This window comes from Diceros bicornis, chromosome 16 (assembly GCF_020826845.1).
Source record: "Diceros bicornis minor isolate mBicDic1 chromosome 16, mDicBic1.mat.cur, whole genome shotgun sequence".
Taxonomy (NCBI): Eukaryota; Metazoa; Chordata; class Mammalia; order Perissodactyla; family Rhinocerotidae; genus Diceros; species Diceros bicornis.
In genome coordinates, this window is record NC_080755.1 from 26,778,884 (window position 1) to 26,793,889 (window position 15,006).

General features: G+C 37.8%; 1 protein-coding gene across 3 annotated transcripts in view; it reads right to left on the reverse strand.

Moving 5' to 3' along the window:
• Nucleotides 1–15,006, reverse strand: part of GAREM1 (GRB2 associated regulator of MAPK1 subtype 1) — a 191,958-nt gene that overhangs the window by 25,532 nt on the left and 151,420 nt on the right. For all 3 annotated transcript variants that reach the window (XM_058556957.1, XM_058556956.1, XM_058556955.1), the window contains one exon: nucleotides 13,894–14,024. In XM_058556957.1, the coding sequence (XP_058412940.1) occupies nucleotides 13,894–14,024 (131 nt within the window). The remainder of the gene's footprint in view (nucleotides 1–13,893; nucleotides 14,025–15,006) is intronic.

The following is a 15,006-nucleotide window of genomic DNA, read 5'->3' on the forward strand; positions in this document are numbered from 1 at the left end:
AGTATACTAACTCTTTGTTAAGAAAGAAGGAAAAATTAGTATATATGTTTTCTGCTTATTTTTATTAAAAAAGAACACAAGAAAAATAAAACAGAAAACAATGAGATTGTTTACTTACAGGAGGTAGGGGAGGAAGGAATCTGGTGTTAGGGACATAGGAGGGAGTGATGCCTCTGTGAGCATACCTTGCTATAGTTTTGACTTTTAGGAAGTATGCTAATGTTCCACATATTCAAAAAATGAAATTAAGTCAACAAGAATTTAAAAAAAACCTTAAAGCTGAATGCAAGTGGAAACAGATGAATCCAACCATATTTCAAATGAATAAACTAATCACACAGGGGACAGAGACAGAGAAATAATCCAAGTAACTTTGGAATGCTGTCTTTGACTATATATTGCCAGTAGGGAAAAAAGACCAACAAATATTATGTTCTTTTTAGTGGATTTATTTTGCATATGTGTATGGGTACAGATTCTGAAACAACTTTATGTGTTTTGTAGGATTGAACAAATGAGTAAATGTATTGATATTTTGGAAGCCAGAGTTCTCACTATGAAAGGAGAGATAGAAATACGGAATTGGGAAAGGCAAGAAAGAACCCCATGGGGTTGGAATGGAATTAGAGGTATCAGTACCAACTCATAATTTTAAAAAACCATACACACACACACATACACACACATTTTCTTAGCTTTGTCCTTTCCAAGGGACTAGACGCAAATGCTTCCACTACTACCAAATATATCTAGTGCCTAAACCATTCCCCACTAAAAGGAACCAGGGCTCCTTGGAAAAAAGACCTATTCTAGGGCTTGGGCAGGAAAGGTACAAGATGAGCCTGAAACATTTTATTGCACCAGAAAGGAAAGAAATGCTCATATCTGGGGGCATGGAGAACGATAAAAACAAATGTAGCAAAGTGTTAAAAGTTCCTGAACCTGGCTAAAGTGTTTAGGAAGATCTTATATTATTCTTACAATAATTCTTTAAGACTAAAATTATTTCAAAATAAAAAGTTTAAAAAAACATGACATTAGGAAAATTTTAGATATTTTTGCCTACCTATTTTCTAGATGAACTTTAGAATGATTTTGTCCATGGTTTGTATCAGTAATTTTACTGGAAGTGCATCTACATGGCATTTGGCAAGAAATGACATCATTATAATGGTATTTCCAAATAGGCACATGATAATTCTTATCATTTATTCAGATCTTTTATTTCCCTTATTAACATTTAAATTTGCCTTCGTTATCAATCCCTGAACACTGCTGTTCATTTGTAGTTGAGTATGGTTTGTTGCTATTCTGGATGTCTTGTAATCTTACCGTAATAGTTTTTTTCCCAGTTGATTCTCTTGGGATTCCTAGGTAATGATATCTTAAGCAACTGATGAAAATTTTATCTCCATCTTTTTAGTTTTCATCCCTTCTCCCCTCAACAGAGGGATGATGATGAGTGTTGTTCCAGATTTTAATGTGAATATCATCTGTTTTAATATCAACTGCGAGAAATTTGTTGGTTTGAGACGGATTTTTTTTATCATATTAGTAATGTGTCTTTCCAATGCTAGTTTTCTAAAAGTTTCTAAAAAGAAATTTAAAAATTTTTTATTAAATGCTGTTTCTGTGTCCAATAAGATAGTCATATGTTTACTTTTAATTTTGATGTATTAATTTTATATGATAAAACAGTAGATTCTCAAATATTAAAACAACGCTATATGCCTGAAATAATCTCTACAGGATCAGAGTGCACTTAAAACTATATTGCATGATTCTCTTTGACAGTATTTGATCGATGATTTATGTATCTCAGTCACAGGTGAGAATAGTTTTCAGTAATATTATGTCATCTTTATCAGGTATTGTTATCGGGCTTACATTAAGCCTGAGATTGATTTTTTTCTTTTATGTTAATAAAAAGCATCTGAGTAAACTGACTGACAATGTTCATACCACTTACTAAGAGTAATCATCAGTACGTCTTTAGAAAACTAGGTAGTAACAATCTTTGTAAATAATTTCTTACCCACTATTCCGAGGCATCTCTATAATTTTACCCTTTGGAACAAGCAATATGTCAATCAACATTAACACTGTAAAAAACAAGTGGCTCTGTTGTCTCTAAAGTGAAGTGAATTTCTCTGTAGGAGGCATTATCAGTACATAAATGGCAGCACAAGATTGTTTTAAAGGCAGTTCAGGCTCCTAAGATGTAAAGTCCATTTTAGGTGGACTAATATAAGGTGGACTTTACATTTAGGTGGACTCAGATAAGAGTTATTATTATTTTTTTAACAAGACCTCAACTTAACTATGCTTACTTCCAGACTCAGTATTCACTTGGGCTTCTACATTGGAGTCAGTTTAGGAATTCAAATAAATAAATTAATAATAAATATATAAATAAATTTTAACTTTTTATTTGGAATAATTTCAGATTTGCAGAAAAGTTGCAATGGTGGTACAGAGAGTTCCTTTATCTCCTTCACTTAGCTTCTCCTGTTGACATTTTCCACAACCATGGCACATTACCAAAACTAAGACATTAACATTGATAGAATACAATTAACTAAATGATAAGCTTTGTTTGGATTTCACTAATTTTTTCCACTAATGTCCTTTTTCTGTTCCAGGATCAAACCAGGATACTATATTGCATCCAGTCCTATGATCTGCGAGTTTCTTGGTCTTTCCTCGGTTTTATGATCTTGACAGTTTTGAAGAATATAGATTAGGGTTTTTTTTTTTAAAGCTCGTAAGTCATTTGTAAATGACAGTATTTGGCACATATGAGGCTGACTTTCTTTTTCTACAGGACCTATAGCTTCAAGGTTCCGGTTATTTTATTCTCTTGACTTTGGTCACCAAGAGTCCTTATACAGATTCATTTGATATTAATTCTAACTTTTGGGTTATCCCTGTATATCAGAGGTCAGCAAACTATTGCCCACAGTCCGAATCTGGCCCACCACTTGACTTTGTAAATAAAGTTTTATTAGGACACTGCTGTGCTCATTCATTTATGCAGAGTCTCTGGCTGCTTTCACTCTACAATGGCAACGCTGAGTAGCTGCAACTGACTGTATGGTCTACAAACTCTAAAGTATTTACTCTGTCCCTTTATAGAAAAAGTTTGCTGACCCCTGGCATAAATGAATGAGAACCATGTCCTTTGGAAATTAATTGGTACAATACTATTAACTGAACTACAAGCTGAGCCTGAATCTTGCCTTTATTGTTAGATGACCTCACATGTAGTACTTTACTTCTTTGAGCCTCAGTTTCCTGATCTATAAAATGGGAACACTACCATCTACTTTGCAGGCTAAATCAATGTATACAAACAACTTCACACAGTGCTTGGCATATGGTAGGCTCTCAGTAAATAGAGATCATCATTATTATTCCTTTTATTAACAATAAAAACATTTTAATTCTATTTATTTATTTATTTATTTATTTATTTATTTATTTATTTATTTATTTAGAGTGTGTGTGTGTGTGTGTGTGTGTGTGTGTGTGAGGAAGATCAGCCCTGAGCTAACATCCATGCCAATCCTCCTCTTTTTGCTGAAGAAGACTGGCCCTGAGCTAACATCTGTGCCCAGCCTCCTCCACAACATGGTCTGACAAGCAGCGTATCGGTGCACACCCGGGATCTGAACCTGGGCCGCCAACAGCGGAGTGCGCACACGTAACCGCTATGCCACGGGGCCGGCCCCCATTTTAATTCTTATAATTCTATTTCACATTGTCTTTCATATCTCTGTATTTACACAGTTTGTTTCTATTTCTATCCAGTACTGTTCAAGCCCAAACCACTATTTCTAAGCATTATCCTTCCTTCTGTACTGAAGAATTGCTCAAGTTTTCATTGAATGTGTTATCCCAGAATAAAACTTAATGTCAGAATAGAGCCTGAAATATCAATACAGTTATATCCCAAAGGAAGTGAACATATTAAAATGATTCAAAATCTACCATTTTAGGATAGACTAGTCTCCAAAATGCTCAGCTGCATTGCTATACTTCCTTTTTACTGGAACTTTGTAAAAAACTTGGCAGTTCGTCCACTTGGATCAGGATGGAGACAGGGATGTTGAGAGAAAGAGTTCTCATGAGATTTGAGAAACACACACGTTCACTCATACAACAAACTATTTCCCGTTAACCTATAGGGAGCCAACAGTGCTTCTCAAATGTGAAGGAATAACAAAGCGTATGTTTCTTTCTAGCTCTTTAAATTGGTGTTTACTATATTTTTTTCCTAATTTACCTTTATAAACATACACGTTCCAGAATAAAGAAATATAGGTCTAGTGAGTACTGCATATCAAACAAAATGAAAGAGAATGTCCACGCAGCTTGCGAGACAAGAATCAGACAGCACACGTACAGATTAAACAGATCAGAATTATCCTTGCTAAATGTCACTCTCTGGGCACATTCAACAGTTTAGTCTACATTTTCACGTATGTGTTTACGTCTAAAAAAAGTTACTCCTACTCCCACACATAAAAATGCATAACATATGTGAGTACAATCTGTAATTACATGCTCCCAACTCTGATGTCATCATTAATGCTAGCAATTAGCTCGGCATCAATTATGAGACTAACGTATGGACCAATCTGTGGTCACTGTCAGGGAAAGATGAAGAATCTCATAAATAAATGCTCTTCCTTTGGCAGCTGAACCAAACAGTCTCCTCTGGTTTCTACAGATGTGATTTATTTGCATAATTTCTTTCCTTTTTTATTTTTTTAATAGCAAAAGAAACAATGCATTCTGTCTAAGTGCTTCGGTATGCGTGCCTGGTTAACATTTCCAGTTTCAATGTTTCCTGAGAGGAAGTAATTCAAAGTGTGTTATCTAAACAACTCTAATAGGTCTAATCCAGGAAACTATCAGGGTTTTATTGCTCATAATACCATTCAGAATTAATATCCCATGGTGAAGCAATATTTTAAAACACTGATGTAAAATTTTACACACACACATACTCGCTCTTTTTCTCTCTCTCTCTCTCTCACACACACACACACACACACACACACACACCCCGATGGCTCTTGCAACAGGCAATCTGTTCTCTAAGAACAGTTGTTCTAAAGATCAAATATGTAACGTTAAGGTTAAAACATCAACTCTTGAAAAACAATCAGGATTGATCTGATTGATATATAAATAGACAATATTTGATTAATATTGGATCATTCCCCCCAAAACTTCAAATTTTATAACACTTTCCTTTGGGAAAGTGGCAGAAAATGAGAAAGAAAGGCCATGAAGAATTAAGATAAAGGTCAATCCTAAGGGTCCTTTTTTTTAAACCAGGAACTAGGGGAAGGATGACAAGCACAATGGCAACGATTTAATTTGTGACAGTGCAGTAGAGGGCTTGCCAACTGGTAGTTTTTCAGAGGAGGTCTCAAAACTTCAGTTAACAAAGGACAACAACAACAGCAACAAACACTGGGCTGTCTTCAAACAACAACAATTAACCTTGCAATTGTATCCAATTTATCATTCTGAATGAGTCTTGAAAATAAATGACATCTGACTCATTGTAAGGAAAACATGCAATTTTTAAAAACTGGAAAGTAAAAATAAAAATTGGCTACCTCTAAATACATTCACTCTTCATTTTTAAAATTCATTCTTACACCTGACAAGATTCAGGTTGCATAGTAATGGATAATTTCTGATCTCTATGGAATATAGGCAAGAACAAGGCGGCGAGCTAAAGGCCTCTGAGCAGCCAAAAAGATGTGAATGTTGTTGATGCTGGGCTTCTAGAAAAGCCTTTAAGGACCTTACCTCAGCATACTTACTCCTATCTAATCAAAACTCTATTCAACTTGGTTACCAGTTTCTAGCCCGCAGAGGAATAGAAGTAGAAATTAAAACTAGAAATATAGACTGTTAAGGCAGGTATTCTAAGAAATACAAGAGGCAACAAGCAAACAAAAAATTTAAATGAGACCATAAAACACCAAATTCTCAGGGTTGTGGGACTCTCCATATAAAGGCAAAAAGTCATACACATCTCAGGAGATGAGGACAAGTTTAAGTTTTGTTTAAGCACTTCTCTTTAAGATGGCAGAAAAGTGCAATATATTTTAAGAAACTGAAAGGAAATGACAGTCATTTTGGACAGAATTTTTGTTAGAATTCACAGCTACCCCCAAAGCTGGCTACCTAGAATTACTCATGCTCTAAAGGCTCCAGAGGAGGTAGAAAATGCCAGAGCACATGATCCCTCTCCATTTTGAAAAAAGTCACAGGAAAAACCCGCCTCTCTGATATTATTATAAACTTACAACATGAGGAGGAGATTCTGAATTGTCAAGACAGAAATTAGGAACGGCATTTTAAACTAGGAATGCTGGTTATGACTGAACAACACTCCTTTTCTTTTTTTTAGTTTGTATTAGAGTTGACAACTGTAACTTTTTTTTTCTTTTTTTAATTTTTTGTTTATTGCAGTAACATTGGTTCACAACACTGTTCAAATCTCAGGTGCACATCACTACACTTCCACCCCTGCATAGACCACATCATGTCCACCACCCAAACACCAACTACAACCCATCACCACACACATGTGCTGAATTATCCCTTTCGCCCTCCCCCCTCCCCGCTTCCCCTCTGGTAACCACCAATCCAGTCTCTGTCTCTATGTGTTTGTTTATTGTTGAACAGCACTCTTAAAATAAAACAAAACAACAAGAAAACTCCCCAAAGAACACAAATGTTTCAGCACCACTGTTTTGTACTCCTTTGCAGGACCAACCATAGGATGGCCGACATATGCAGAACCAAGTCTACCAATAAGCTTTTTTCGTCTTTTAAAAGACAAATATGACCATAGAGTAAAATAATTACAAGAGTAGAATCATGGGCAGCCAAAAACCTCTCCATTAATGTGTTTTCAACCTTGTCTGTAGTTTGTTCTGTTAAAATGAGTAAAGCAAGTAACATGACATATGGTTTATTTGTTAACTATGTATGGAAATAAGATACAGTCTAACTAGTTCGCAGAAGGGGAAGATTATTTCTTCAGCAGTTTTTCAGATGGCAACTTTAAAAAGGGTAACTAACATGTTAAGATAAAAGGCACATGGATTGCTTCAAATCTATGACTTCAGGAAAAAACTGGCTGATTCTCAGCATCTTGGAAGCCTTGGAAAAAATCCAAAGTTCAGCCTCAAGTTGCACAAATCACATTAAACTTTAGAACTCTTGCTTATTTATTCAGCAATGCACTTTAGCCACTTCACTGTATCTTTAACACTGTTTCAAGCAACAACGCAAGAACTCAACTCTAGTTGTTTCTCTGTTAATACTTGAAAAATTCTGGGTTAATACTTTACAGTGGCACTTTTGAAGGGGTTCTTTTTGACACATGCTGTCTAATTAGACACTGTACTGATACTGACAGAGAGAAAATATCAACTTGTAGGATTTTATTTTTAAAATATTGGCATCATACTCTGGTATGAAATAAGATCTAAAAATCTGCATGTATCACATTCATAAAAGCTGCCAAATCCCTTGTGTCAGACCATAAGCATTTCAGAAATATGAGAGAGAGAAGGATCTGGCTAGGTAATAATTATTGAACACGTTTATTTAGATTTTTAAAAAAGAAAATGAATTAACTGTGCAAGCTATTGTGTCACTGTGAAATGATATTCTAATCACAATTGTGAGCCTTATCTCAAATCCACAAATAGAAGTGGAGGGAGCAGAAAGATGACTGGACTGCATTAGAAGACCTGCATTTGCTGCTAAGTTGTTTTGTGGCTTCGTATGAATCAATGAAGTCAGCTAACATGTTTCTTAGTTTTCCCATCTGTTAAAAGAAGTAGGGCTAGGCAATGTATAAGGGCCTTTACACATCTAAAATTTGATAATTATAAAAACTCCAAATCTGTAAACTTTCTAGTCCTGCTGGATTATTTATATTTTATGATTTTAATCTTGGTCATGTTTCTCAGTATTGAGAAGCTCAGCTATCGCTTAAGTTCTCTGAATCTTATATGACTTTTTTTACTATTAAAAAAAGACAACCCTGAAATCTTTGCCCCACCACTATGCCAACTCTGCCACTAGACACTGACACCCCTGCCAAAAACAGGTGCCAAACCCAGTAATCAGGAGCTGATATGCAGGTGACAGGACTGTCAGCTCAGCTCCTGCCCCAGACCACATGGTAATGTTCTTAGGAGGTCTGTGCAAGCTGAGGTGGTGACTATGCTCCACATCTGACTGAAATCTCACAGTTCCCAAGTGGGGCACTTTCCCCTGTTGAGACAATGCAAACTTGTTATTTTGCCTCTGGGGAAATCTAGGCTAGAACAGCTGAAAGCTTGAACCTCACTAGCTGGAATGAAAATAGCAACATTATAGCAACCATACTAGGGTATTTGGGCTCTCTCAGATTTGAGAGCAGTAATTTGACTGTAGAAAGCTTCTGGGCGACAGCAGTGAAGTGGGGATGCCTCTTACCCACTTAAAGAGAGCTGCACGCTACCCAATGTCAAATCGAAGGCTGCCCTTTCTTCCCTTTCTCTCCACAAATGTCACAGAACTTAAATTAAGACTAAACTTGTTAGTCATTATTTTGATGGCAGAAAATATATGTGTGGGAAAATTTCTCATCATTACTGGGCTATGTCTGAAAGACATTTGAAATAATTCACTAAGTACTGGTGTGATAAGTTTCCAAAAAAGTATTTGAAATGAAGGGGTGTTTTGAAACAACAAGAAACAGCTACTATGTACTGAGTTCTTCACATGAAGACACTGGGTATAAAGTACTAAATAAAAAGTAAGTGAAATAATCTGTGGTGGGAAATTTTTTAAAAATGTGAAACTTAATTTAGTGTAATGTTATGTTTTGAATCAGGGGTTGGTGAATGTTTTCTTTCAGGGCCAGATAGAAGTAATTTTAGGCTTTGTGGGCCATATGGTCTCTGTTGCAACTACTCAATTCTGCTGTCACATCATGGAAGTAGCCACAGACAACACTAAACATATGTGGGTGGCTGTGTTCCAATAAAACTTTATTTGCAAAAACAGGTGGCTTGCCCCAAGGCCATAGTTTGCCTACCCCTATACTTAGACACTTGCAAAGCACTGGGGCGCATTACTTCATTTAATTCTCATGACAAATCTATGTGGTGGGTAGTATCACCCGCATTTTACAGGTGAAGCCATCTGGGCTCAAGGGGTCATGTGACCTGCCCATGGTCACAGTCAAAGCTTGGAGCTGGGGTCTGAACTCAGCTCTGAATTCAGAACCTGAGCTACCCTACACAGTCCAATGTGCTCTTTAGATCACGGCTGCTTGTTCAAAGAGAGATGTAGCCTGAAAATGGTTGGTGTGGCTATTTTTCTTATTAAAGGTAGAAGAATGAGCCTCTAGTTGGGATGGCCAACTCAGAAATAGGACATCTTCTGACTTTGGAAGTAAACATGAGAATAGAGATGTGGTTGATGAAAAAATTGAAAGTGGTAATTAAGAAAATGCCTATTACAGTTAAGAACAAATATGTAGGAAAACAAAAACAAAATTCTCACCATGGAAACCAAAAACTGTACAGATAAAGAAACAAAATGTGAAAGAGGCGGTGACTGCTGTTCTAAAAATATGGCATGCCATCAGCTTTGGAGTGATCGGGGGAAATGTACACAAATAATCAGAGGCAGAGGTTACCTGCCATGTATTCTTTCATTTTCTTGACATTCTCATCTCCCATTTTCTGTTCCTGTCACCTCAGTTGCCCATTCAAATGGACTGACTTAGATTTGAAAAAACAGCTACTCCTGTCATTTCCTTTATTAATGCCTAAAGTTCAATTTCAAGCATTTCATACTCTACCACCACTCCTATTTTGCACCTCACTTTCTTCAACATAACCACTTTAGAAGTTCCTTAACTCCACCAGGGTCTCCAGTTCTCAACGGGGTTACACTTCTTGTATTCACACTTCCTTACTCAGTGAGGAGTCTGTGGTTCATCACTACCTGTCACTCTAGGGCATACTTCATCCAGACCTTTGCTTATCTCTGTCACGCTCATCTGGTAGAACCCCAACTCTGATTAAACCCAACTCTGTCTGCTCTGTACCTGTATCCAGGTGGCTGAAGATGGCTGGAAGAAAAAAAGGTTGGTGTTGAGTAATCTCCCTGGAAATTTACCTTGACAAAGCTCTGGGACCACCCTTCTGTACTTCCCTAGTAAACTTACTTTCCTGGTCTTTCAGCTGATTATTATTTCCTTCCTGTCAAGGCTACCACAGGCCGCCATTTTCCTAAGTCTAATGGTTAGTTCCCAGTCCTCATCTAATTCAATCACTAACTAGCATTTGACACAGTTGGCCATTCCTCTTTGAAACGCTTTTGTCATTTGGCTTCTGGGACACCGCATGCTCTGGCTGTCTCTCTATCTCACTGCTATTCCTTTCAATCTCCTCTTCTAGACTCCAATGCTCCATGTTCCAAGAAAGATCTCTTCTCTTCTTTATCCAGACTCTAGGTTAGGGTTTCTCAGCCTCAGCACTATTGACATTTTGGGCCACATCATTCTTTGATGTGGGGGCTGTCCTGTGCATTGCAGGATGTTTAGCAGCATCCCTGTCCTCTTCCCACTAGATGCCAGTAGCAACTGCCTGTCCACCAAACTGTGGCAATCAAAATTGTGCCCAGACATTGTCAAATGTCCCCCGAGGGGAAAAAAAACCCTACTTGAAAACCACTGATATAGGTAAACTCAACTACTCCTGTGGCTTCAAATGCCATCTAGGAGCTAATGAACCCCAATATACACCCCGAGCCCAGACCATGTCCCAAGCTCCAGACCTGTGTATCAACTGTCTCCTCATTATCTTGATTTAGAAGTAGTATCTGTACTTGTTTATTTTTCTGCAATAGACTGTAATCTCCAAGCAGGTAGAGATTTGCATATCACTATTTACCCCCAGTGCCCAGAAGCCTGCAGGACATAGAGGAGGTGCTCAAAATATATCTGCTGCTTGAAGAATTAAACACTTAACAGATGCTCTTATCATGCTTCATCTCAATTTGAACTTGTAAATATATATGTGAATATATACACAGACCTATATTTCTTTGTTTCAAATTATAATTATGCCTTTTGACTATCATAATTCCAGTTAGCTGCCAATTCTTAACTGCGAGTCATCAAATGTTTACTGTCTTGGTCTAATTTATGCTGTATCTGAAGTGGAGATTAGAGGATGAAGTTTTTCAAGGAGGCTTAAATTCTGCTATCTTTTAAAAAATTGCCTCCTGGATAATAGCCATATTTATAGTATATTTAATATTATATAGTATTTAATAACATTTATAATAGCTATATTTATGAACAAGTTGTATTGTTTTTCACTTTTTTCTCTCTCTCCAGGGGAACTAATAACCAAGCATACCATTTCTTTACACCATTTAGCTCTCACAGTAAGCACTGCATTTAAGTATATGCACACTATCATCAATTTTTAAAGAAAACCATGACTTTCAACATTGTTTTTTGGGTCCAGGTAGTTTCCAGACATCTTTTCCATAAATCTCCTCAGTTTATTTATTTACTTGCATGTTTACTCACTAAGCACACAGACTTTTGTGTACTTCTTTATGCAAATTTTCTGAGGTTCCTTTATCAATACTTCTTTGAATAGAATTGAACGGTATCTTAATGATTAGTGCAAGCTGAATGTGATGGCATCTTAAAATTTTATAGGTAATACACTAGAGCCAGCCCTGGTGGTCTAGTGGTTAAGATTTGGGGCTCTCACCACCAAGGTCCAGGTTCCTTGCTAGTCAGGGAACTACATTACCCATCCATTGGCTGTCATACTGTGGTGGCTGCATGTTGCTGTGATGCTGAAAGCTATGCCACCAGTATTTCAAATACTAGCAGGGTTACCCATGGTGGACAGGTTTCAGCGGAGCTTCCAGACTAGACAGACTAGGAAGAAGGACCTGGCACCCACTTCGGAAAAAATTGGCCATGAAAACCCTGTGAATAGCAGCAGAGCACTGTCTGATATAGTGCCACAAGGTGAGAGGATGGCACAAAAAGACTGGGCAGGGTTCCGCTCTGCTGTACACAGGGGCACCAGGAGTCAGAATCTACTTGACAGCACTAACGACAAAATAGACTAGAGATATTAAATATTTATGTAGGCATGGTACAGGAACTCAACTCAAATCCAGTCAGCTCTATGGCTGCTATAAGCTTGTACTCCATAGACTTATCTGTACTTTTGAACTCTTTTTTTTTAAAAAAACTGTGGTAAAATACACATAAAATTTGCCATCTTAACCAGTTTTAAGTGTACAGGTCAGCAGTGTTAAGTATCTTCACATTGTTGTGCTTAACTTTTAAATGATATCTCTAGTATATACATTTTAATCAATAGTCAATCATGATATTCTGTTTAAAAAAACTATCAAAATGTATTGTTTCAGACTTATTCTTTCAATTATTGATGATTTAATACAAATTCACAAAAATAGCTGCTAGAGGCATCTTTTACATGAACAATATGCCACAAAAGACTGAATGTTACATTTTAATACTTGAGGAAATCTTAAAAATCATAAAAAAATTTTTATGCTTGATTTCTCATCATTTATCAGTAAATAAAATGTTTTCAGAAAAGAGTTTCTGGTGAATGAATCTTGCTGAGTTCAAAAATGAACATGTTCTCTGGGGCCAGCCCAGCAGCGTAGTGGTTAAGTTCTTGTGCTCTGCTTCAGCAGCCCGGGGTGCGCAGGGTCGGATCCCGTGCGAGGACCGACACACTGCTTGTCAAGCCATGTGGTCGCAGGCGTCCCACATAAAATAGAGGAAGATGGGCACAGATGTTAGCTCAGGGCTAATTTTCCTCAGCAAAAAGAGGAGGATTGGCAATAGATGTTAGCTTAAGGCCAGTCTTCCTCATGAAAAAAAAAAAAAGAATATGTTCTCACAAACCTTCAACGTAAATGAATACAAGTTGTCTTGAAGACTCATAGACTGGACCACAGAGGAGTTACAATTATACATATTTTTGAATATAAGCATAATTTGGTTAAGAAAGAATTTTATAAAACACAAAATCTCACCCATTTTAATAACAAAACCAAAGAATGTAGATTATAGCAGCTGTATTTTAGAACTGGAAGAATGACTTAGCTTAGCCAATCAAATGGGCAGAACCACTGATCTAATCAGGAGGCTGTCGTGGGCCTTCTCCCCTTTCTTGAGGCGTGTGGGTGGAGTGACTCACCCACCAAGACACTGTTGCATTCTTGGGCTAAGATACCACATAGTCTGTTTTTCACATAGAGTGGATTTCTAAGAAACAGGCATCTTGCCCCCTAAATCTTGAAATGTTCAGAGAACATGACTTAGTTGGACTTTCTGCTGACATGAGGTGAAGCAGAAAATCCTTTCAGGGCCTGCTCTGGAAGTCACTCTTTCTTTAAATAAGTGTTTCGTATTGGATTCATTGTATGCCTTTTGCTTGCTCCTATAAGAGGAGCATCCAGCCTCACAGAAGATCTGGCCAAACAACTGTTACCTATTAGGGAATAAAGGCCAAATTAAAAAAAAAAAAAAACATCTTTTGAGCTGCCTTAACAGTTATGCTAGCAACAGATAATGCTAAATAAGTAAACTAACCTGCCGGGGAGTCAGGTCAGCCACAGCACATGCAGTTCTTAAAAGACCAGTTTTGGCCACTGACATTACTGACCCATTAGGAAGAAGGAACTCTCCTCTGAGGCACAGATGGGCACTTACTGTGCACACAGCGCCCTGAAAGTTAACTTATTTTAGTGAGGATAAATATTTGGTTCTTCCAGAGCTACCTTCACGTTGAATGTTATTTCCTCCATGACGTACACGCGTTCGGGAAATGCTTTAGCCACCTCCTCCACGCTGTTGAAATATTGCACTGGCTCCTTTATATCTCGGTCTTGTTCCAGCAGCTTGAATTGCCCTAAAATACATGATAAACGGAAGAGATGTGAGATGTTTACGCTGGACAGCTGTCACCGTGGCGACAGCATCCCCCTTCCTCACTGCCACTCTGTGTCAAAGGCTTCCGATCATTACCATTTTAAAAAAAGTTACCACGGCAGAAGGTTTCCTTAAACTAGAATATATATTTAAAAATCACTTAAAAATGAAAACAAACGTGTTTTTTTTTTCTTTTTCTTTTTTGCTTACATTTAGGGTTTATTTGTAGAGGACCAAAATGAAACTGAAGGGATGCTTGCTTGTAATTTGATCTCAAAGTGAAAACTTACTGTTATAAATGGTTGCTCATTTTGTCTTTAACAGTAAGTCACCTGGTCGTTTAGTTGTAATAACGCCCACACATATTACATTCTAAAACCAAGGCTGAGTGGCCTGGGCAACTAATTTTTTTTTTTTTTTTTTTGTGAGGAGATCAGCCCTGAGCTAACATCCGCCAATCCTCCTCTTTTTTTTTTTTTGCTGAGGAAGACGGCCCTGGGCTAACATCAGTGCCCATCTTCCTCCACTTTATATGGGACGCCGCCACAGCATGGCTTACCAAGCAGTGCGTCGGTGCGCGCCCGGGATCCGAACCAGCGAACCCTGGGCCGCCGCAGCGGAGCGCGCGCACTTAACCGCTTGCGCCACCGGGCCGGCCCCAAGGCAACTAATTTTTTAAAATTAGTATTTTAAAAATTTGCAAAGAGAATAAACTAATATAGTGGACCCTTGGCTTTCACAGATATCCTTGGTTTCAACAGTACGTGGGCGATGCTGAGGGCTCACGAGCTGCTATAATTTGTGATGTCCCTGTGGCACAAGAGTGCAGCCTGAGCACAGAGAGAGAGGCTGGGCTAGGGGCGGGCCGGGGTGGGGTTGATGAGCCTCCTTCCGATGAATGAGCCGCTGGGTATCTGGAGCAACATGTGGCTTCCTTCTCTCCTTACTGCTGTCTATGAAAT